Source organism: Plutella xylostella, chromosome 31 (assembly GCF_932276165.1).
Source record: "Plutella xylostella chromosome 31, ilPluXylo3.1, whole genome shotgun sequence".
Taxonomy (NCBI): Eukaryota; Metazoa; Arthropoda; class Insecta; order Lepidoptera; family Plutellidae; genus Plutella; species Plutella xylostella.
The window spans coordinates 2678328-2702553 of NC_064011.1; the positions used below are offsets into that span (position 1 = coordinate 2678328).

General features: G+C 38.2%; 1 protein-coding gene across 1 annotated transcript in view; it reads right to left on the reverse strand.

The window, feature by feature from the left end:
- The window catches only part of LOC105385572 (irregular chiasm C-roughest protein), a 285368-nt gene that overhangs the window by 222829 nt on the left and 38313 nt on the right, over window positions 1-24226 (reverse strand). Inside the window, exon 2 of the mRNA XM_048632241.1 lies at window positions 16459-16924. Coding sequence (XP_048488198.1) covers window positions 16459-16623 — 165 coding nt within the window. The 5' untranslated portion in view covers window positions 16624-16924. The remainder of the gene's footprint in view (window positions 1-16458; window positions 16925-24226) is intronic.

Genomic DNA, 24226 nt, shown 5'->3' on the forward strand with positions numbered 1-24226 from the left:
CTACTACGACTTTACCTCTATAATAATTATATCAAACTATGACAACTATTTGTACGAAGGTAATCTAAATTAGCAACCATAGTACGGTCATATTCTACCCTCAAACAGGTTTTTGATAGTTGACAATACGATATAATATTCAGAGGGCCTATGTGTAGGTTTTTCTTATCCGTTTGAGTCGTGAGAATCAACGAAAATTTGCATTGTGAATCTAAAACAATGTAATAATACGGTTTACATAGATACATAACGCTCACGACTGTTAACCCCGAAGGGGTAGTCAGAGGTGACTCACAAGAGTGGCAAGCGAGTCACCCGCTTTTTTGTACTCATCAGACCCCTTAGTATGAATTTTAATCGTGAACGTGAAGTAAAATTACTGGATTTTGTAGGAAAATTTTAGTTCTGCTACTGACCTCCAGGGGCGCTGTTCATATTTTCATACAAAATTATTCGATGAATTCTACTTCACGTTCACGATGAAAATTCACGCTAAGGGATCTGATAGTTTGCGAGTTGTATTATTACATGTGAGTCGAATATGGTCGTTAGACTGTAAACATTATGTATTTTAAAATTAGAACTTGACGTAAAATAAATCGTCTCGATTCTCCAACCGGCCAGCCTCATGTCCGCTTCCATAGACAATTGTTTCATTCGCCGCCAATCCACAGCGTTCCCGCCAAACGCGACGCTAAAATGTACAATAACTTTTTATTTCCGTTTCCGGGTGGTGCCAAAAGAGGTCCAATGGCCTCTACAGGGCTGGCTCGCATAGAAATGGTGTTTTGAAAGGAATTTAGCAAAATGGAGGACATAGTTTGTGTTTGTGAATGGTTTTTATGGTTAGGGCCTTAATCTACTCGCTTATGAATGGGTTTCCATTTGGTAGGTCAACGTTAGGAGGGATGGATGTGCTGGGTGAATAGTAAATTGATTACTTAAGGTGAAGTGTCGCCATATTGAATAAAAGAAACAAATTACGTTTGATAGCCAAAATAAAAATAAGAACTGCCACGTTTCACGCCCTCTTACTGCTAATTCATATTTTTAGAACTTATCTCCCAATACCTAGTACCAGATTCCAATACCTAGAATGAAGAAGCTAATATCGTTTCCACCAGAAACTCCAGTTTTCAGCGTTTTTTTACATTAACTTCTACTTCTTAATTCTACATATTATACGCTTTCAAACGGAAGTTATTATGTTTTTTTCTTGGTGCTAGTACGTTTTATACTCGGCTAGTCGTACAGTGGAACCGTACTTATTCTGAGGGCTAAGTGTAGGTTTTTCATAACCTACACTTAGCCGACTGACCGAGCCTTAACGATCGAGCAGTGAAACCTAACGCAAAATGACCTAGTACAGCGCGTGTACCGCTAGGTGGCGACTCATTCGTGCCATGCAAACTAAAAAATCACCCGGCCAACACAATTTGTAAATTTTTATTGTTTTCGTATATTGTGTATCATAATCATCATAATCAGCCTATGTCAACCCACTGCAGGGTATAGGCCTCCTCCATGTTATGCCAAGTCCCACGGTCCTGTGCTAGGGGAAAAGGGGTAGTAACTGGCCACTTAAGCACCTTGGCCACTTTACGTGTGTGCTCCGTCTAAATGCATGATCTGATTTAGGTAATTTATATATCTAATGATTCACTAGATCCTGTTGATTGTTTTTATGATCAATTTAATAATCAATAAGAACTATAAATTTATTTAAATATCTTTATTTAAATGAAAACTATCACTTTTGTGTAGTAACTGGCCACAAATTTTAGTAACTGGCACCCTTATTTTGCAGTAACTGGCCACCTAATATAATTAACTAAAATGACAAGTTTTAACCTTATAACTACTGCAAACATTATAAAAAACCTATTATAATTAATGTGTTATGACGTAGTGTATGTGTTAACACTTAATAATGAGAAATACCTTATATTTCTTAAGAAATAAACAGTTCATCGTCATCATTACGTCCCCACCTGCCGGGGCACGGGTTTCCTTCCAATGAAGGAAGGATTTTCTAACAAAATTTAATATAAAAACAAAAAAACTTCTACAATTCAATACCCTTTCAATGTAATTAGTGTAACAACGTCACAATTCACATATTATTATGACAAAAATAAGTTTCTTATCTTTAAATCATCGCAAATCTTTATTAACAATCAAATTGAATTATTTCAAGTTTATATTAAGTCAAATCCTTAAATCTTAGCTTCTTCTTGAACTAATTTTAAGATAGTATAAAATACAACTTGCTACATACAACGCACGGACACTGAGAGAGGACGAGAATATGGTGTAGCACGAGGTAGAGCTGGGCAAAAAAATAAGGACATCTTAAAGCTATCGGAGAGCGATGGTAGCTCAGTCGGGTAAGCGCCCGCTTCTCACGCCAGAGATGCGGGTTCGAATCCCGGTGCTAACATGTACCAATTAGTTCTTTTGACTTAAGTACAATGTATACCATCACTCTTACGGTGAAGGAAAACATCGTGAGGAAACCTGCATGTCTAGATTTTGCACATCTAGATATGTGATCCCACCAACCTGCAGTGAAATGCCAGCATGGTGGGAAATGGTCCAAGCTTAGAAAGGCAGTTTAGACCTTGGGGATATGCACAAAGGTTCCATTCGAGGGAGCCAGGTGCAGGCACTGACACCCCCACACAGAATAGAATAGAATAGGGCTATCGGAAATCCTTAGAGAGGGACACGATAACCCTGAAGTCTGACCACATGCTCTACCATCGGGAGGGTAACCAACTGTCCCAAGATGGCGTAGGATTTCTTGTCAACAAGACCCTTGTCAGCAACGTAGTGGAGATCAGTAGTGTGTCGAATCTGGTAGCGTACCTTGTACTTAAACTAACCGAGAGGGATTCCTTGAAGGTCGTACAGGTATATGCACCAACCTCGACACACTCTGACACAGAAGTCGAAGCAGTATAGTTACGAAGATATCTCTAGGGCTATCAAGTGTACTGCAAAGACCCAATACACCATTGTGATGGGGGACTTCAACGCCAAAGTGGGAGTACAAGAATGCAAAGAATTGAGGGTAGGACCCCATGGTTTTAGTAGCAGAAATCGGAGAGGACAAATTCTTGTTGACTTCCTCGAATGAGACAGACCAGAATGGGCTATACTTGATGAATTCTTTCTATGACAAACATCCCCGGAGGAAGTGAACATGGTCAAGCCCCGATGGTGTAGGACGAAAAATGAAATCGACTTAATTATGACTGACAAGCGGCACATATTCAGAGATGCCTCAGTGATCAATAGATTTTAAACTGGGAGTGATCACCGACTTTTTGGAGGCACTCTGAATATCAACTTCTGGAGAGAAGACGACTGATGAAGCAGGCCCTTCGTCCCACGCTGCACCAAATTGAAGTTGGCATGGCAACACCAGCTTCCAAAGAGAACAACAGAGCCGATTCGAATCGCTGCTAACCACTACGGATATTGACGAGGATACAGTCCAAATAGTGAAGACTGTTTGTGGGCTGGGCCACCATTATCTTGAAGAGATTTTAGCATATATCCTGAAACATAAAATAGTTCTCAGTAACTGGCCATGTAGTAACTGGCCACTAGAATACCTATGCCAGTTACTACTAAATATTGAACGATTTTTACAAAATTTATACCACAGAAAATGCTATTTAAAACCAAGGTAATAAGCTGTATTTTAAGTTAATTCACTTGCAAGTAGCAAATTGGGGTAACTGGCCAGTTACTAAAAATACTATAAAACTGGAACCAGTAACTGGCCAAGTCGAAAAATGCAATAAAAAATCAAATTAAGGATTAAATCAGTACAAATTATGATTGCTTAGCTCAAAATCTATCGTTGTCACTATTTAAAGTCACTCACAGAAGCTGGGGACAAAAAATATCGCCTCTCGAAATAATGTCTTCGCTTAACGTTTTCTTAGCGCACAACCATTTTATCAGATGCACTGTCGCCGACTGTCAGAAAATTGCGGGTATTTTGAAGACCAATCCTTCAAGCGGAATGAGTGTGAACTAAAATGAACGACAACTTACTAATGGTTAGTGTCAAGCTGTAACAGATGGCGTGCTGTCATCGTGTTTCTTATTTTAGGCGAATAAAAAGCTGTGTGGCCAGTTATTGGGGGTGGCCAATTTCACCAATGTTTACCCTACTCTCATCCAGTTTGGTCCAGTCACTCTCCTAATGTCATCGGACCAACGGGTCGGCGGTCTACCGACTGATCGCCGTCCCTCCCTTGGCCACCACTCCGACACTGCCTTGGTCCATGTGCCGTGTTCCCGCCTTGCCAGATGCCCTGCCCATCTCCACTTCAGCTTCGTGATCCGTCTCTCAACGTCTTCAACCTTTGTCCTGCGTCGAATTTCTACGTTCGGGATACGGTCCACTAGCGAGATGCCTAGCATGGTGCGCTCCATGGCTCGTTGTGCTACTTTAATTTTATGCATGCATGTCTTTGTGAGCGTCCATGTTTCCGCACTATAAGTGAGGGTAGGCAGCTCACACTGGTTGAAAACCTTGGTCTTCAAGACCAAGAAGAAAACCATTGTGTATACTTACAATAAAGTGTATAAATAAATAAATGGGTTCTGGATTTGACTGATGATGATCAATCTATGTGGAGGTTTGTCCGAAACTACAAGATAAAGTTTTAACCTAATATCCTAAGAGCTTTAGGGCCCTTATTCTGGCGAAGCTGATCCGTACCACCACCGAAACATTACGTGGAGGACAATAGGTGGGAGGTACGACTCGCCCATCATGTGTCATCTGGCTGGGATTTTAGTGGACTACAGGCAGGTACATCTCACAAATGTAAGGTAGCTCTTGTATGTTTTAATTGTTTACTGTGTGTTTTTGTTTAGAATATAGATACTAACATAGGCTAAGGACATTGTTACTATACTCGTCGAAATATAATAGGCCCGTATGGACAGCTACACAAATTTGCTATTTACTCATTATTTACTTGATGAAATACATAAAAAGACACATAATCTGGCTTAATTTATTATTTAACGGCCGATAGAAAAAAAGAACTTTTAAAGCACCAAAAGTTACTTATTGTTTAGATTTTTTATGATTTAGGTTTGAGACCAGCTGTCATCCCATACATTTTGGAGCTGTCCAAACAGGCCTATTATATTTCGACGAGTATAATATACCTAGACCGCTAGTTGTCTGTTATATAAATAAATTAAAATTAATTAATTTTCAATTTAACAGTCCATAAGCTGCGTTGCTCGCCTATCAAACATCTGTCAGATCTATACAAGTTACGTCAGATTTGACAAGCCAGCGACGCCGTTTAAGATTTTATGTTAATTGCCTATGTTCAGTGGTGGTAGCCCCACTAAACTTTTTTACATCTCTGGAAACGCCAGAATCAACCCCCAGATCGAAACCTAGTTAGGAGGGCGTAATATGTAGTTTCTAACTAGTTCTTGACTAAGATGTGTTGTTGACATTGACTTTGGTGCTCAAGTTGGGCACTAGCTGCTAGCTAGACTAGATGAACGGATAACCCAGATCCGGGGGAAAGTGAATAGTTAGGGCATAGATCGAATCGGATGTCAATCAGCTTACATAAATGATATCGTACCTACAAGGTGTGTTATTTGATAAATTGATGTTTGTATTCTACAGTATGTTATTATAAAACGAGGGGACTGATACTTTAGTAAATGTTTCTTCATCATCATCATCATCATCAGCCTATAGCAGTCCACTGCTGGACGTAGGCCTCTCCCAAAGCACGCCACTGGATGCGATCTTTAGCTTTCCGCATCCAATCATAACCAGCCATCTTTCGCAAGTCGTCACCCCATCTAGCCGGAGGGCGTCCCACACAACGTTTGCCTAGTCGCGGCCTCCACTCCAGAACACGTTTACCCCATCGGTCATCGGTTCTTCGACAGATATGACCAGCCCACTGCCACTGAAGCTTACTAACTCGGTGAGCTATGTCGGTGAGTTTAGTTCTCTGTCGGATTACTTCGTTCCGGATGCGATCTTTCAGAGAGACTCCAAGCATAGCTCTTTCCATAGCTCGCTGAGTGATCTTCAGTTTGTGAACCAGTCCCACTGTAAGTGTCCACGTTTCAGCCCCATAGGTCATAACCTAATGTTTCTTCATCGATACCAATTTCATTGGTTACAGCTAACCCAGCGACCTGGGTGTCATTCGACCGACCAGTGGAACTTCAGAAAAGCCAATTATCCATTATTATACTCGTCTATTGCATCCATCGATTGGACTACACTGTATGAGTTGGGAAGCGTAGATTTATTGTTAGATTGCTTTTACGAGACCATTAATAATATTTTAGATGACTGTGTACCAAGAAAAAAGCGGCCGCTTGTAAACTCGAGATACAGTTATCCCGAGTGGTACACGCCGGACATTATCCGCGACATTAAATTGAAGGCGAAGCTTCATAAGCGTTATAAGACTAGTAAGTCGACATGTGATTACGAGGCGTTCGCTCGGTGTAGGGCAAAGGTTAAGGAAATGATCGAGTCTGCATACAATGAATACCGACATAGGGTAGAAAAACACCTCACCGAGGATCCTAAAGCTTTTTGGAACTATGTGAAATCTAAAAGAGGGTCACGAAATCGGACAAAAATAGTTAAGGATGGTATCGTATTGGCGGAGGAACAATGTGCTGATGAGTTTGCTAGATACTTTCACTCGGTATATAAAACGGAGAATCCTAATCTAGACGTGGAGGCGGCGGTAGCAGCATCGGGCGGCGGCAACGCGGCGGCGCGGGTGCAGCTGCAGCGCCTGCAGCGGCGCGACGTGTGCGCCGTACTCGCGCGCCTGCCGCCCAAGCGCTCCGCTGGGCCCGACGGGATACCAGCTTTTCTCTTCAAGGATTGTAGATACGCGCTTTCAGATCCGCTCCTTCACATTTACAATGTTTGTTTGCAGAGGATGGAGTATCCTGAAAAATGGAAACTATCTAGGGTGATCCCGGTGCCAAAGGGGGCTGCCAGCTCAAGTGTAGATGGCTACAGGCCCGTGGCGGTACTTTCGACTCCTGCTAAAGTCTTCGAATCAGCTGTGCAGAAGAGCTTGTTAGTTCAAGTTCAGTCACAGCTATCGGACGTGCAACACGGATTCCGGCCAGGCCACAGCACCACCAGCAACCTGCTCAACTACATGTGTCAGGTGTTACCGGAAGTCGACGGCGGAGGTCAGGTTGACGCTGCCTATTTTGACTTCCGGAAAGCGTTTGACTTGGTAGATAATGATGTTCTGCTGAGCAAGTTGGCGAGTGTCGGCTGCACTCCGCACTTACTACAGTTTTTTGCCAGCTATATGCGGAACAGGCGGCAATATGTGGAGTACGGAAGTCACCAGTCTGAACCATATTTTACCCGGTCTGGAGTGAGTCAGGGAAGTAATCTCGGTCCCCTGGAGTTCATTTTAATGATAAATGACTTACCCAGTGTTGTCAGGAATGCGAGCTGTCTACTGTTTGCCGATGACCTTAAACTGTTCCTTCCGATTCGAGACGCAACCGACTGCATAAGATTACAGCAGGACATAGATCGAGTGGTAGAGTGGAGTTTAGAAAATAAGCTTCAGTTCAACACGGCCAAGTGCCTGATCATTACGTTCAGCCGAGCTCGCCCGCCGCTCCATCATGGGTACGCCGTGGAGAATGTACCGATGAAGAGAGTTACGGAGGTAAGGGACCTAGGAGTACACCTTACAGCAGAGCTTACGTTTCGTGATCACATCACAAATATTTGTAAAAAAGCTTTTAGGAACCTAGGTTTTGTGCTTCGCCAAGTCCAAGGATTTATAAATATTAACGCGATAGTAGCCTTGTACAACGCTTTGGTGAGGAGTAATTTAGAATTTAATGCAGTCATCTGGGCTCCACATGAAATGAAATATCATCTCATGCTGGAGCGCATTCAAAATAAATTCATTAGATTTTTATACTTGAGGCAATATGGGGTATATCCATTCTACCCATTAATGTATCCGACTCAATTCATACTGGGTATGGTGGGGTATAACGAATTGAGAGTTAGAAGGGAAGTAACGTTACTTTGTTACATTTTTAAAATTATGAATGGCAAATTGAGTAATTCTGAAGTGTTAAGCAGGATAGGTATGAATGTACCGGACAGGTACGTGGAGCGACGGCGGCGGCCGCGGCTGCTGGCGGCGCCGGCCGCGCGCACCCACCTGCTGGGCCGGGCGCCCCTCACGCGCGCTCTGCACACGCTCAACATTATAGCGGAACACATTGACCTGTTTTCCTGTTCTCTCAGTGAATTCACAAGAACAGCATTGTACACGGTATGTTATGTAAGCAGTGATAATATGTCAAAGTCTAAATAGGTATGTAAGTTAATTGGTTAAGTATGCTTTTCTATTGCATTAGGTTAAGCCTGTAATGATAGTTATAAGTGGGAAATAAATAAATAAATAAATAAATAAACTTTTAAGTTAAAAGAGTAGGTCTTCTTCATAAGGTTCTTAACCTTGGTCTTGTTGGTGTAGTACCCGCCACCGCTTACTAAATTTGGTAAGATAAAATATACTTTTAATAAACAAAACCTAAGTGTTTATTTAAACAAATATCTAACTCAGCCGGGGATCGAACCCTGGACCTTCGGCACAGCAGTCAGGGTCACTAACCACTACATCATTCATCTCCATTAACTGCAATAAAACTTGAAAATTATCCACAAAAATTCGTGGGAAATACTTTTCGCAACGCGATTTATACGAACAATAAATGGTCCATTAGCCACACGGCTAATATCGTTAAATATTATTAAAAACGCCCATTTACCGTGGTAAGTGGTAAGAGGAGAATTATATTATAATAATTATTATTATAAATTCTTTATTGCACATAAAAAAATAGTGTACAAAGGCGAACTTAATGCTAGTAGCATTCTCTACCAGTTAACCTTTGGTGATGTCGAGAAAGTGGTTGGTAGTGCGATAAGCTGAGAGGAGAGAAGTTTATCTACTTAAATCGAGACACAGAGATATACTTACTTATACATAATATATTATTATATATACAAATTATATACCTACATACCTATATAAATATAATGCATTGTAGATTGATATGTTTCGAAATGTTAACAAAAGGGATAAACGGGAGGGGCATAACTTTTGAACGGCTAAGCCAAAATACTAACTATGACAAAAAAAAAGAAATCGAAGATTGGTTCAGCCGTTCGGTAGCTTAGCTACCACAGACAGATACACAGTCACGTTAAACATCCTAACTAATATTATAAATTCTAAAGTGTGTCTGTCTGTCTGTCTGTTACTCTTTCACGCCAAAACTACTGAACGGATTTCAATAAAATTTGATATACATATGGTCTAGATCCTGAGAAAGAACATAGGCTACTTTTTATTCCGGAATTCCCAGGGGAAAACTTTTTAAGGCGAAGCGAACCCACGGGAACACCTAGTAATTTATTTATTTATTTAAACACTTTATTGTATACAATATACATAGGTATAACAGTAAAAAAATGGAGAGAATTAAACTAGACTAGTATACAAGGGCGGACTTATCGCCTCAACGCGATCTCTTCCAGTCAACCCTGGAGGTAAGGACACAAGTGGCTAAACTCTTAATAACTAAATTTATTGTTGTATACAAAAGTACCTAACAAAACCTATTTTCTAATATTTACACATAAAGTAGGTACATATTTTAGAATCATATATACATATTATCTATAATAAATATATATTTACACAATTAATAATATATATTATAAATAAATATACTCACTCTTCTTTTTCGTCTGTCATCAGCACCACCCTATTTTTCAGTCCTAAATGATTGTCTGCTCGCCATCCCTAACAGAGCGTGCGGATTATAAGCGCAAAATAAATGAATCCCAACCGTTTGGAAGACGAGAGATTACGTTTTATTACTCAATTCATTCCTCAGTATGAATAATTCGGTGCATTTAAGTGTACGTTTCAGATTTTCTAAGAATGTAATTTGCAACGTAGCCAAATGCGGGTCTTACGGGGGTGCGGTTGGGGCCACGAGGTGAGCGGAGAGTTACAATTTTGGAGATTGGAAAGTATATTGATGGATATACTAGGTGTTTCTAGAGTGGTAATGGTAGTCTTAAAAAATCGATTTTAGTGTTAAGACCGCCATTTTTATACCTCTGTGTTTATATACGCTTTGTAACAGTATTTTTCTTGCGTGTGTTCTAATAAATAATAGTCTATCTATATATATTTCTTTCTTTTAAAGGCTCCTGTGACCACTGGCCATTGGTGTAGTGTGCAGTGTCCCTTACTGCTATGCCGAAGGTCCCGGGTTTGATTCCCAGCCGGGCAGATAATATTTGTTTAGACACACATTATTCGGTCTCTGGTATTGGATGTGTAATATGTATAAATTTATGTATAATAATGTAGGTATCCATCTATGTATATGTGTACCTAGATAAAGAAGCTCTCCGATACCCATATTACCTACAGGCTCTGCATAGTTTGGGGTGGGATGACCGTGTGTGAGATGTCCCCACATATTATTATTATTAAAAGTATCGCCAATTTCCTGGCCCCACCCCGTTTGAACCGAGCGTGCCCGCGGCTTAAGGGAAGCGCGGGCTTATGCAATTCTATCAGTTAATTTTACTCCTCTCTACTCGGGGTTTTAGATCTTACTAGACAAATAAACATCGTGTACCCATGTATTATACAGGGTGTTAAAAGGAAGTAAGCTGGAAAGAGGTGTCGCATAGAGTCATTCTGAACAACTTTTTTTCAATGACTTTTGGTAATTCGTGAAAAAAATCTACGCTGCGTTCATATTACACTCACGGGCAATGAAAAAGTTCCACTCACAAATTTATTATTATTATTACATATTATTACCGTTTTTAGTTGGTAATATCCTGATGCTCTGTTGAATGTGCATCATTGTTGCAGAAGGCGTCAAGCTAGTATAGGTACCGAGTCTATTTTTTTAAGAACGAGCGTTCCTGTTGGTCCCCTTAATCGACGTAAATCAATATCGGAAATGTGCGACTGACACATTCAGTAAGTACTTGTTTGTTTAAAAAAAGACTCATCATCAGCCAATAATCATCCACTGCTGGACATAGGCCTCTCCCAAGGAGCGCCACAACACTCGGTCCTCGGCCTTCCTCATCCAACCACTACCGGCTACCCGCCTAAGGTCGTCAGTCCAGCGAGCAGGAGGGCATCCCACGCTGCGTTTGCCTGTTCGTAGTCTTCACTCGAGAAAAAAAAGCGTATACTGACGTATTCCAGTATTACTAAACCAACTTTGAATCTAAATATAAACATGGTGTCGTTTCGAAGCAGAAATGCAATGTCCCCGACTGAATATCATCTAAATATAGAGATGGAGAATGTTAGGATAGGACTGTGCTTTAGGGCCCCCATACACGTGCGTACAGTCAGCTGCATAAGTAGCTGTATACATTTGTGCCTTGTTAAACTCACAGACTGTCCATCCAAACATTAACAGTTGGTTATGTAGGTAGTTTGACAAGGTACAAAAGTGTATAGCTACTTATGGAGCTGACCGTACATGTCTAGGGATCCGATTTGATTTTCAGGTCAGAAAAAAATACGATCGACCTGAGTGTTTTTCTAATCGGAACACCAAACAGCAGTTACTGTTGTCGAAGTGATTTAAGATAGTAAATATGTATACGATTCAATTAGTTACAAGGGATCATTTTTTAAATTTCTTATTTCAAGAAAGAAAGAAAGAAAAACGTTTATAATTGTATATACACTACAATATTTAGAAAGTTTGTCTAAAAGTAACGATATAAACTGTGTTACTATCAAAAATATAACCTTGTTTGATAGGTGTTTAAATCATCATGTACCTAAACACATTTATAAGGCACTAACGTCCAACTGACAGTGCATTAGTCTAAGTTTTGATGTAAGGCCCAAAGGGTGAATTTCCCGCAGCCAAAAATTGCGTGGCATCAATGAAATCGGTACTAAAAAACCAAGTTATAATTTTCTAATATTTTTTTCCGGTTACGTGAAATAGTTATCTATGTGTAGCACTAAATATTGTATTAAAAGGATTAATTGATATTTAAAAAAAAATATTAAACCTCCAAATCTTTCATTGCCGTGTCTGTCCCCACGTCAGCACGTTTTGTATTAATCTTCATTGATGAAAAAATATTGAGTATTGATAGTTAAACTTAGTTTCATTTGATACATTAATAGATAAAGTATTGTCACGGAATACATTTATTGAAATATATAAAGAATATAACGAACGGTAAGTGAAAATTCATGTGTCCCAGAACTTCTGTTCATCGCCGTGTCCTAAACATGATCAAGGATATTGTTTTACCTATGAACTTGGGTGCCCCCCTCAGTGCGCTAATCGTTTCTTACAAGTGTCGCCTAACTGCTCGACGTGGAAGGAGGTATATCGGTGCCCGCGTTTTTGCGCTATAGGGAAAATCAGTAAAAATTTTGGGGACTGGACATTTTTTCTTTCATTGCCGTGGATAGATATAACTTCTCTAAAATTAAGTTTGTCTTCTAGAGTAAGCATTCAAAAGAAAGCATTTTGAAAATATTTACCTTATAAAGTGTTTATTTCTTCGAATAGTTAATACTTTTTTAGTTATTTATATTTAATGCCTTGGTTTTCATCGCCATGCTTTCATTTCCGTGGCTTCCGTGGCCAATATTTGCTATGAAAATGAAAAAAAAGCCACGGCAATGAAAAAAATTTCATTGCCATGTCTTGTAAAATAATTTGTATTCATTGCCGTGGTTAGGTTATTCATTTCCGTGGCCAGGTTATTCATTTCCGTGACTTATGTTTTCATCGCCGTGGTATGGATGATTAGGCAAAGTAACATATCTTTACCATCTTTTACCTGTAATACAGGTAATACCGATCACTGACATATTACCTACAAGACTAGTCAAATTACCTATTTTTGCAGTGCGTTAAAACGGGTGCGTATCGCGATGTATAAAAACGAAATATATAATATTACATTAATAATAACAATCACAACATAAATTATAATGAACGTTATGTATAAATAAGATCGGTGGTAGCTCAGTCGGGTAAGCGCCCGCTTCCCACGCCAGTGATGCGGGTGCGAATTCCGGCGCTGACATGTAGGTACCAATGTGTTCCTTGGAATTTAAATACAATGTATACCATCGCTCTTACGGTGAAGGAAAACATCGTGTTGAATCCTGCATATCTACCTATTGATTTAGCACATCTAGATAATATGTGAACCCACCAAACCCCTGTGGACCAGCGTGGTGGGAAATGGTCCAAGCTTAGAGAGGCAGCTTAGACCTTGGAATAGAATATTCACATTGCACAAAGGTCCCATTCGAGAGAGCCAGGTGCAGGTACTTACACCTCCCACAGATAGTAGAATAGAATATAATAGAACATACATCTCTGCAGGAACTCAGCTGGATGCTAAGTGGCCTTAATGCTCTTTGTAACGTGTAGGCCTCCGTATGAACTTTGGCAAGATAAAAGTCATGTAGAATGTTCACATAAAACCGAAGCCGGTGATCGTTCGTGAAACAACTATCGAAGTTGTGCAATAATATGACTACCGGAGGCAGACTATTCGGCTAGGCAGAAGCATAGAATAACGAGACTAGCACTTGTAGGTATCTGTTATTCTATGGCAGAAGCAACTTCGACAAGGAGGCTGAAAGGCGCATCCAACAGTCTTCAACCATTGCGCCCTGCCAGTTATGAAATATGGTGCAGAGACGTGGACAATGATGGTGGGACTGGTCCACCGATTTAAAGTCAGTCAGCGTGCTATGAAGAGAGCTATGCTTGGGGTTTCTCTAATAGATGGTACCTATCAGAAAAGAGGTTATACGTCAGAGGACCAAGGTTACCAACATAGCTGTCAAAATATGCAAGCTTAGGCAGGTAGCCGGTAGTGGCTGGATTCGGAAGACCGAGGACCGAGTGTTGTGGCGCTCCTTGGGAGAGGCCTATGTCCAGCATTGGATGATTATAGGCTGATGATGATAACATGTACATTTCATATTACTATACCAATTAAAATATAGGTATGATTAAGTAACTATGATTTAGCATAAAGTTGATAAAATATTCTATCATATCACATAATCTGTGTTAAATTACACAACACCATCAAAACTTCTAGCACCACAACCTAAAGATAGGTGCGATGACGAGAAAAGCGAGGAGGAGCGGTTAAGTGCACATGTTCATCAAAAGCGAAGCGGGGCTACATATACATGTTCATTACAGACGCTCTATGTTTAGGTTTTCGTGCAAGGAGTTTTAACTGCGTTATTATTATTGGCGCTATGTAGGGGGACGCTTAGCTGACCAACATGTGCACCTAACCGCACCTATCTTTATATTTTGGTGCTAGGTGTTTAGCCGGTGTTGTGTTATTCTGCACAGATTATGTCATATTATAGTATATTTTGTGAATTTTACATAAAATTAACAGTATACAAATTTGATATTATATCTTATGAAAATATAGATGTTATAGGTAAGGTTTATGATCAAGGTTTGTGAACGTTATTAGTGTGAAATGAAACATTTTGTTTTATACGTCGCAATACGGACCCCACAATGCTACTTAGAGAATTCCATACTATATTCTTATTTTTTATACATACTGTCGTTCTTTCTTTCGTTCCAATATCTATCCAAATATTTCTGCGATACATACCTGTCTAAGTTTGCGTTTCCCTCACAGTCTTTTTAAAAAATTGCAGTGGATTGATTCTTTTATTTACATTGTATACAGTTCTTTCATTGCCGTGGAAGTTTGTTTCATTGCCGTGGGCCTTTGTTTCATTGCCGTGGACGCTTGTTTCATTGCCGTGAACGCATGTTTCATCGCCGTGGCACGAAATTTTTAATCACCCGTATCTCGTTAAGTTTTAAACTTATCTGCTACCCATTTAGTAAGAACACTAACATTAACAAAAACTTTAATAAAAGCGTTTTTCTAATATAAAAAACCTTAAATTAAAAAAGTCCACGGAAATGAAGATTTTTTAGGACTTGTTGAAATCCACCCATCTGTTTTCTTGAACTATTTTAATCGGATCTGGATCCCTGCCGTGTATTGCGGCCCTTATTTAGGGTGTGGGGACGATGTTTATTGTTGGATAGTAGTTAAAAGCTGGGGTTGTGCGGGATTTTGTTTGTCTATAAAAAGACATACTTTAATATCACGAGAAGAGGGGACCAACTATAGACTTTCAGGTATAAAATAATGGACTGTGATTTTATGCAGGGTTTTACCCAACATTAATAAAATCATGAGTGAGTCGATTAAGTTGATTTTTTATTCAGTCAAAATGAAAACGGCGATACGGGTCGCGACCTATCTCGCGACCCACCGGCGGTGACTATAATTATACAGTCGTAATCATAATACAGGATACAGGGTGAGTTCCATAGGTTCACATCCAGAAGTATGTCACAGAGCTTTTCATTCTGAACAACTTTTGTTATGATGACTTTGAGATATTCCCGAAAAAAAATATCTACTCCCCATTCACAGTGTCACGTAAACAACCAATTTTTGTATGGGGAAGCATCTTTTTTTTTGTTATATCCCAAGGTCATTATAACAAAAGTTGTTCAGAATGAAGAGCTCTGTAACATAATTCCGGATATGCACCTATGAAAGACTCACCTGTATGTATAATATGTACTTAATATATGCAGAATGACCCCCTGGATCAGCCTCTAACCTCGACTAACTATACCTACCTACCATTGAAATTTGTGCAACATAATACTATATAATGTAAATACATTGTTAAACTAAACTAAATAGCTATGTAGGTGCTATCTATCATCTACCTAATCCTGTCGTAGGTAGGTACCTACTTGATTTGTGTTATTACAAATAGGACTTCATTTAGGTATTATCATGGAATAGGTACGTACATTTATTAAATACCTTTCTAAAAAAAAAACACGCACTCAAGCCTTGTACTAATGTACTCCCTTGCGGGGTAGGCAGAGGTGCATTGCTGCACCCACTTTTCGCCAGAGTGTTATGTTAGTCCCAATGTAATAGGGGGCGGGCCTATTGCCATTTTACGGACACATCCAAGACCTGACAACAAATATCTGTGTTTAAACAAATATCTGCCCCAGCCGGGAATCGAACCCGGGACCATCGGCTCAGTAGTCAGGGTCACTAACCACTACGCCATTCGGTCGTCTATACCTTTCTATATTACCCCGATACTTGATCCAACTAAGTATTGGCAGATACCAGATACTTTTACTTAGCTACTCCGTTCGATTTTATGTCTAAACTTATAGCGGTTTTCTTTTGAAACCGCCCATCCAACAACAAAGCTGAACTTTAAAAGTAAAACCCACCTGATCTTGAGGTTCCATCGCAAACTTCTGCTCCTGATGTCCACTCGAGCAGCCGCACAGAGAAACTAGCACTAAAACCACTAACATTTTAGTCCGCAGCAACAAAAACAACGGCTTTTTAAACACATTACTAGCGCACACGAATCTATTTTTATCACTGCACATTTTACACTGCGAAAAAACCCGGTATCGATTATCGTGAACGCGACATAATCACATAACGAGCATATCTCGAACGCACCCTTAAAATTGTGACCGAACTATTTTTGAATTCCGAATTCACATGTTAAAAGCGGAAGTGTGACTTCCCTCCGGTTTTGGAGCGTTCTAAATTTAAACATTCGGATTTGGACGCCATTGTTTTCGGGATGTTCTATTTTGTAATGCTAATGGCCGCCGATCGGTGATTTATTTACTGGTTTTAGTATTTAAATGGCCTCTGCTTCGGTTTTGAGAGCGCTGGTATCTGAAACAAAAGGAAAAATTTGTTAATTTCCATCTGTAGGCTCAACTGCAAAGCTGTATAAATGTTAAAATACTTTATAAATGTCAAAGTAACTTTTGAGTGGGTAGTTGGTATCTCTTTGTTTACAGTGGTTTGAAAAACGGTTAATTTAAGGGTTTTAACAGAGTTTCATTATAGTTTAGCAGTTGTAAGTCTTTTTTGTGTTTGACTTTTCAATATTTTTTCGTACTTCAGTAAAAGCTTGAGCTTTCCATATTTTTACAAACACATAGGTTTTTTAATTGGACGTGGTCTGAAGATAAATATAATTGTATTTATTTATTTACAGTATCACACGATAATCAAGTACCGACAAAATAATATAATTAAGTATGATTAAAATAATGTTGGGTAAATTAAGCTGAGTCATCTGCCCTTTCGGCTTAGTCTACGTCTTTTGCAACACCCTGCATTATACAGGGTGTTTCAAAAGACCTATACAGGGTGTTGCAAAAAGGGTATACTAAGCCGAAACCAGCATGTGCAGCATGGTATATCTAAGCCCGAAACTGAAATCAGAATTTCAAAATTCGTGAAAAAAAATATTCATTCTCCATAGTAAAATGTCACGTGACCAACTAAGTTTCTATGAAAAATTAAGATTTTTTTTCGCGAATTTTGAAATTCTGATTTCAGTTTCGGGCTAAGATATAACATACTGCACATGCTGGTTTCGGCTTAGTATACCAATTTTGCAACACCCTGTAGATCATTTTAGACGGGTAGCCTACCCATGGTAGGTAGTCGCTTTTTAAACGGAAATGGTAGTCGCCGTAATGGCGGACCAATGCGTAATAAATTCAACCTTCATTACGTTTAACGTAACGTTGAGGTTACGTTCTACGCAGTTTACTGGGATGGATTTTATCAGTGCTCGTGCCAAAGGTAAACAATGTCAGGAAAATTATTGTTTAATCATGGAAGAAGAAAAAAAAATCTCGTTAACTAAAAAATGACGCACAGCAATGGCGGCGACATGAGAGTGTGTGGGTGCGAAGGTGCTACGTGATTGGCGCGCGGCGGCAAACTGACTTACTTTGAGTGTGAATGTGTGAGGGGCGGGCTCGTCGTAACAATGAAACTGACTTACTTTGGTTGCTTCACTGTTTAGTTTTTTTTAAATCACAAAGTGTTCGATAAATAATTTTATATTAGCTTATGTATTCTGCATTTTAAGCACCTGGAGGAACTTCTTACTTCGCAATCCGTCAAGCTAGAGCAACTAACTTCGGGTGGATCACTGTCAAAAGTGCACCCTGTATATCCGCGGACGGTTCTGAGCACACTCAGAGTTGAGTACCTTTGTTGTGAAGCGGATGCTTGAAGCTTGCCTTTTGTTCAAAACCTCACAAAGCTATCGGCGGGTAGGTAGATAGGGTAGGTTAACTTATAGCCTAGTTTTTGTTGGCTATGTCATCGATGTAGATGTTGATTATAGATACCGTTATTATTCTGAGGTATAGATTACTATAGACGTGTAGACGACGATGAAAGAAAATAGAAAATACATAAATTCACACATGTACTCTGGCATTATTATTTAATGAATCATGAAAATAAATAGTAAGTTAAGTATATTTTTATTACTAAAAAGTTTTTTCATAGCCCGGAAGTTTGCTCGTAGTTAAGATAATAATGTATTTGTACTCAATTGCATACATTATTTTACTGTGACGACTTTATCGTATCAATGTCTAAGTAGATAGATGAGATCTGACCCCTTAGCATGAATTTTCATCGTGAACGTGAAGTATAATTCATCGAGTAATTTTGTATTAAAATATGAACAGCGCCCCTGGCGGTCGGTAGCAGAACTCAAATTTCCCTACAAAATTCATCGAGTAATTTCACGTCACGTTCACGATGAAAATTCATTTAGGGGTCAGATCTCATCTATCTAATTATCTATACGATAAAGTCGTCACAGTAAAATAATGTATGCAATTGAGTTTACACGATGAAAATTTAGCATAAATTTTCATCGTGAACGTGACGCGAAATTACTCGATGAATTATGTAGGGAAATTTGAGATCTGCTACCGACCGCCAGGGGCGCTGTTCATATTTTCATACAAAATTACTCGATGAACTCTACTTCACGTTCACGATGAAAATTCATGCTAAGGGGTCTGAAACGGGGAAATTACACAAATGTGGACTCAGCTTTTACCATAAATATTCTATATAAAATATGTGTTATTGTCTTTATTTTGTTGTTGTTTCTTTTTCTGTATTCATTTGTCTGTCTCAGTGTGTCAAAAAATGTTTCTTTCTTTCTTTCTTAATATCACTGTTATCTTACACAAGATAATCTTTTATTTCAGCTTATTCTGCAGTGTCACTTAGGTTTCGTATCAAATGTGAAAATTCAACGTAAGCAATTCATTCTTACATGCGTCTAGCACGAAGTTGGTACAAGTGAAGACTTTAGTGATTATTTATTTATTTAATACTTTATTGCATACATAAATAAAATACCTAAAAGTACCTACAAAACATCGACTTAATTCTAAAATAATTTTCTGCCAGACAAAAACGCCTAACACTATACTAAATTTACAGTATCTACCTACGCGTTTTGCAAGTTACGAAATCTAAAAAAGTTTACGTTTTCTCCTGCCACTTACGCCAATTATCCGTCAAAAGTTTCATGATAGTTTCCGCTAGAGGCGCCACTTTGTATGCGAGAAAACGAAAACTTATAGTTATCTTCAAACTATCAAATCTGTACTATAGACGTAAGAATGACAGAAAAAAAGCAACCTTTTTAAGTTAACGTAAATAATTTTATGTATATCTATTAAGTTAATTATCAAGTGACTTTATTTTGTTTTTGCTTTTTCAATTTAGTAACTACTTTTTTTTTGTTGCACCTTTCTACTAGTTTTTCTATACCTCCTGTAGGTTGGCTGGTAGAAAATGCTTTTAGCATTAAGTCCACCTTTTGTACACTTATATTTCATATTTGTGCAATAAAGTATCAAATAAATAAATAAATAAATTGCAAAACCCTTACTGGACGCACAGTACATTACATTTCACGTGTCGAGAAGTCAAAAGCTCACTCGAATTCTTGGCAACTCGCTGACGAGTTCACTTCCCACAAATCGAGGATACGTACTCGCTTAATTAAGCGTTTCAGTGAATTTAAGCGCTTCAGAGCTTTCGCGATATGATTTTAAAGCTCTCTCTGCGAAACTTTGCTCAGCCAGCGTTGCGATTGGTTCGCATCGGCAGTTAATGGCTTTTGCGTCTTGTGTGCATTTTTAATTTAATTGCCGGTTTGTGTGATTTTTAGTTCTTGGTGTGGGTTTCTGGATATAATTACTTAATGAGGTTTTCATAGTGTTTCTATGAGAAGGGTATTATTGAAAATTCACCTAAAATAGGCATAAAGTTTTGTGTTAAATATATTTATTTTTTATTAAAATCTACGTGTAGGTACGATGTTTTGGGAAACAGGTAGTTTTTTAAAATAATTTTAGTTTAGCTAACGGATAGAAAATTAAAGCTATTCTGGCTGATATTATTATTTATTCAATATACAATACAGCTGTACGATTGTGTCATTTAGGTAGACTAGAAAGCAACCAATATCTAGAATAACACGCACATTTGTACAAAGTAAAATTAACCATAATTGTAGTACTGGTAATTATGGCTATAAACTCTATTAAGTTGACTTCACTAACAATAATAGCGAACAAAAACTATCCAATAAACTCGACTTAACTCCCTAACTAAAGTGCGGGCTACAATAAGCTGGTTTACTGTAGAATATTTAAGTAGATAATTAGTTTTTAAGACCCCCCAGGGCTTTATGGGCGAAGCTCTACGGGTAAAGAATGTCGATAAATAGGAAACTGCCAGGGTATGTATTTTACAAGTATTTTAAGGCTGGTAGAGCGGTGCTAGAATAGAATATCATTTTATTCGACGTTAAACTTTACAATTATGTGTAATTTTACGTCGGAGGGTTTTAACGTTGGTTAGGTTTTCATTTATTTAATTTATTTATTAAGGCTTATTCACAGATAGTGTAGGATTTTAGGTTATATCCCTAGATTCCCACGGAAAAACCTATTAAGGCTTGCGGGAAAAGCTACCTATGTACTTCCGTCATAAATCGCGGGGAGAAACCAGTGCTAAAATAAGTGAAAGAGGACGTAAAACATGGTAGTTCATGAGTCTTTCAGCTGAAACACATCGTTAGGGGGCTGTAACAATGCCTGGATTGCCGGCTGGGGACGCTGACAGGAAGGCTATTTATCAATCTGAACGCGACAAGCGTGAGTTTTGATTTTGGAAAAACGCGTTCCACTATCCACCCTTGGTCGGAAAGTTTTAAACTTTATAAGTTTGCTGTGTGTTATGGGAGTTGTGGAAGTCTGTCTTTGTAATTGTATATACATACAATAAAGTGTTTAAGCAAAAAAATAAAATTCGTCATTTCGGAAATATGTACGAACCTATGTACATTCAGCTACACTAAATCTTGAGTAATAAGTATTTGATACTTTGTCGAGACATTTCTTTTTTCACTCAAACTCCATCTTGTTCGTATATTGTTAATCTAAGACTTTGAACGAGTCCCCCATAGCACTTTACCTGGCTTTCGGTATATTCTGCGGAACGGATTTATTGCTAGTTCCCGTGCTGTCTCCCTGTCTGTCACTTGTATCCCACTCGAGATATATTTACTGGATTTACACAATACCCCGTTAATACAATTCTAGCGGATTCGCTTTAGACAGACGGAACTTTAGTTCCTCTTTGTTTTTAACCTCCAGGCTAAAAAGAGGGGTGTAATAAGTTTAACGTGTCTATGTATCTGTCTGTGGTAGCATAGCTTCCAAAAGGCTGAACCTATATTCGATTTTTTTCTTTTGAGTCTAAGGTAATTTTGTCCCGTATGTTCCTAGCTCTTATTAAAAACGCTTAGCCGTTCAAAAATAATGCGACTATTAGTGATAAATATCGGGTTTTTTTAACGTTGGTTAGATGATTCGGTATAATTTTCACAGGGGATTCCCAAAAATAAAAAAGTGTCGACTGCCAAACTCAAGTTATAGGTTAGTAATACCGTGGTAATACCTGTGAACTTATGAACATCTATCGCCTCTCGTTCCTTGCGACACAGTGACATGAGAAATGGTTCTTAATATGTCACAAATAAGCTTTATTTTCAATAAACGGATTTGTTTTTCTTGTGGGACGCTTTCAGCAGATGTTACCAATATTGTCAGTGGAACGGTATACGTGACTCTTTTTTCAAGTTCCAACACAAAATAAAAACATGTGTTGTAGCTTTTGTATCGACTGTTTTATCGTTATTGTCACCGCGATATTTTTTATTTAATTTGTAGAGATAATTATAATTATTTTGTTACTATCTAGACAATATTTTTTATCTATTAAGGTAGGTAGTTAGGTAGGTAGTTTTATAATATATTAATATTTATAGGTACTATTTTAGTTTAGGTTTATTAGTCCTAGATCACATTTTATTCTGTTTTATTTAATAAATTTATACATTATTTGTTAATAATTTTTCATATATAGCAAAAAAAAGGTTATCAGTTAAAGTATGTCTATGGGAAATAGTTTTGAAACAAATAAACTATGTTTCATTATGATTTAGAGTAAGTAGTGAACTTACGAACTTACATTTCTAAATGATTGTGAATTCCGATTAATCACATTACTAATAAGTTTATATTACCTATATAAGGGTTTTCATTTTTTTTCTGTTTGCTTTGTTTTAGCTATTTGTTATTTTACTTTCTTTTTTTTTGTTTTTGTGTATTTTTTTTTCTTGTGTATTTTTGGTGTGTGCTGGTGCTGGACACCGAATAAAGAATTTTTATCTTTATCTTTATCTTCACATTAATAGTCAAATTTGCCGTGAATACTTCAAAACTGCAATAAAAACATTACATGTAAGTGTTTTCCCTCTGCAATACTTTTGGCAGTTTATTTACGTCGGCACAAGACTGAAAATCAACTGAAAATTTAAAAACACGAAGCATTCGCCTCCCCTAATACGAAAATCTACTTTCGTCGAAAGCTTCACACAGCTTATTAGAAAACGAATAGCGAAAGCTCAGCCTCCATGTTAGTGCTCTATGCCATGGAGATAAGGTCTTGTTTTTAATGATTTATACCGTTAGTCGACCACATTTTTAATTCGCAATAAGGCACAACTCCGGGCTAATGAGGTAGCAAAAGTTATCCGAGCTTTGGGGAAATAGAGGAAGTTAGAGAGCTTTTTTTCTTCATTTTGAGTTGGAGAATTTTTTTTTTAAATGTCGACTGATTTAAAAGCGTGTAAGAATTTTCCCCATGGATGTTTTGAATTGAAAAATCTCTTTTACTGGGTCAGGTGTTAAAAAGTTTGAATTCAAATAAAAAGATAATATGAAATTCTCACCAATGACAGATGGGGTTTGAAGATCCAATTATTTGGTTGTTTGCATATAGGTATCACTGGAACCATGCGTTTAAGCGAAATGAGAGCTTTCTATAAATCGAAAGCTGATTTACTTATCTACAACTTATATGCAGTACATTTGTCGATAACTACTATAGTTTTCAAGATAATAATAATATGCTTTCAAAAGTAAAAAAAAACTTAAAAAACTTTCGTTTTTTTTAAATCAGATAACTTTTAAAGCTCTCGTTCGTTCATTTTTGTAAAGCTTGCGGAACGCTTCTTTATGTGCGAAATGACGCGACTTTGCGCCAATAATGACAGTGCATTCTCACCTGTGACTCCCCTCTAAACGGTTCGCTCTTTTGTTGAAACATCCTGTGTAACCGTGACTTTTAGGTTAATAAAGTGGCTGTGCGGAATTTTCATTGACAAAGGAATAAAGAGAGGACATGGCATATCCACGAAAAAAATGCGCCTACCTAAACTTTGGTTTCAATTAAAATGGCGGCTTTTTTCTTGAAAAATGTAAACAAATTGTTTGACAGCTGAAGTACCTTGTGTTTGGATGTCAATCAACATGGCGACCGGTCGCAATGTTGTAATTTTACGCAAAGACAAAACTACTGTTGTCCTTTTTTACGTAGGATAACACCAATAAGTTAAAAAGAGACGACGATATATTTTTAAGTACCGGTTTTTATGCCAGGTCCTCTCTTTATTCCTTTGTCATTGGGAATTTTGCGTGATGTATTGGGCTGTATAGGGTGGCACTTTATCTGTAATATGTTCAAACGCAGGTCAATATTACATGTCATATTATTGAACGGTAT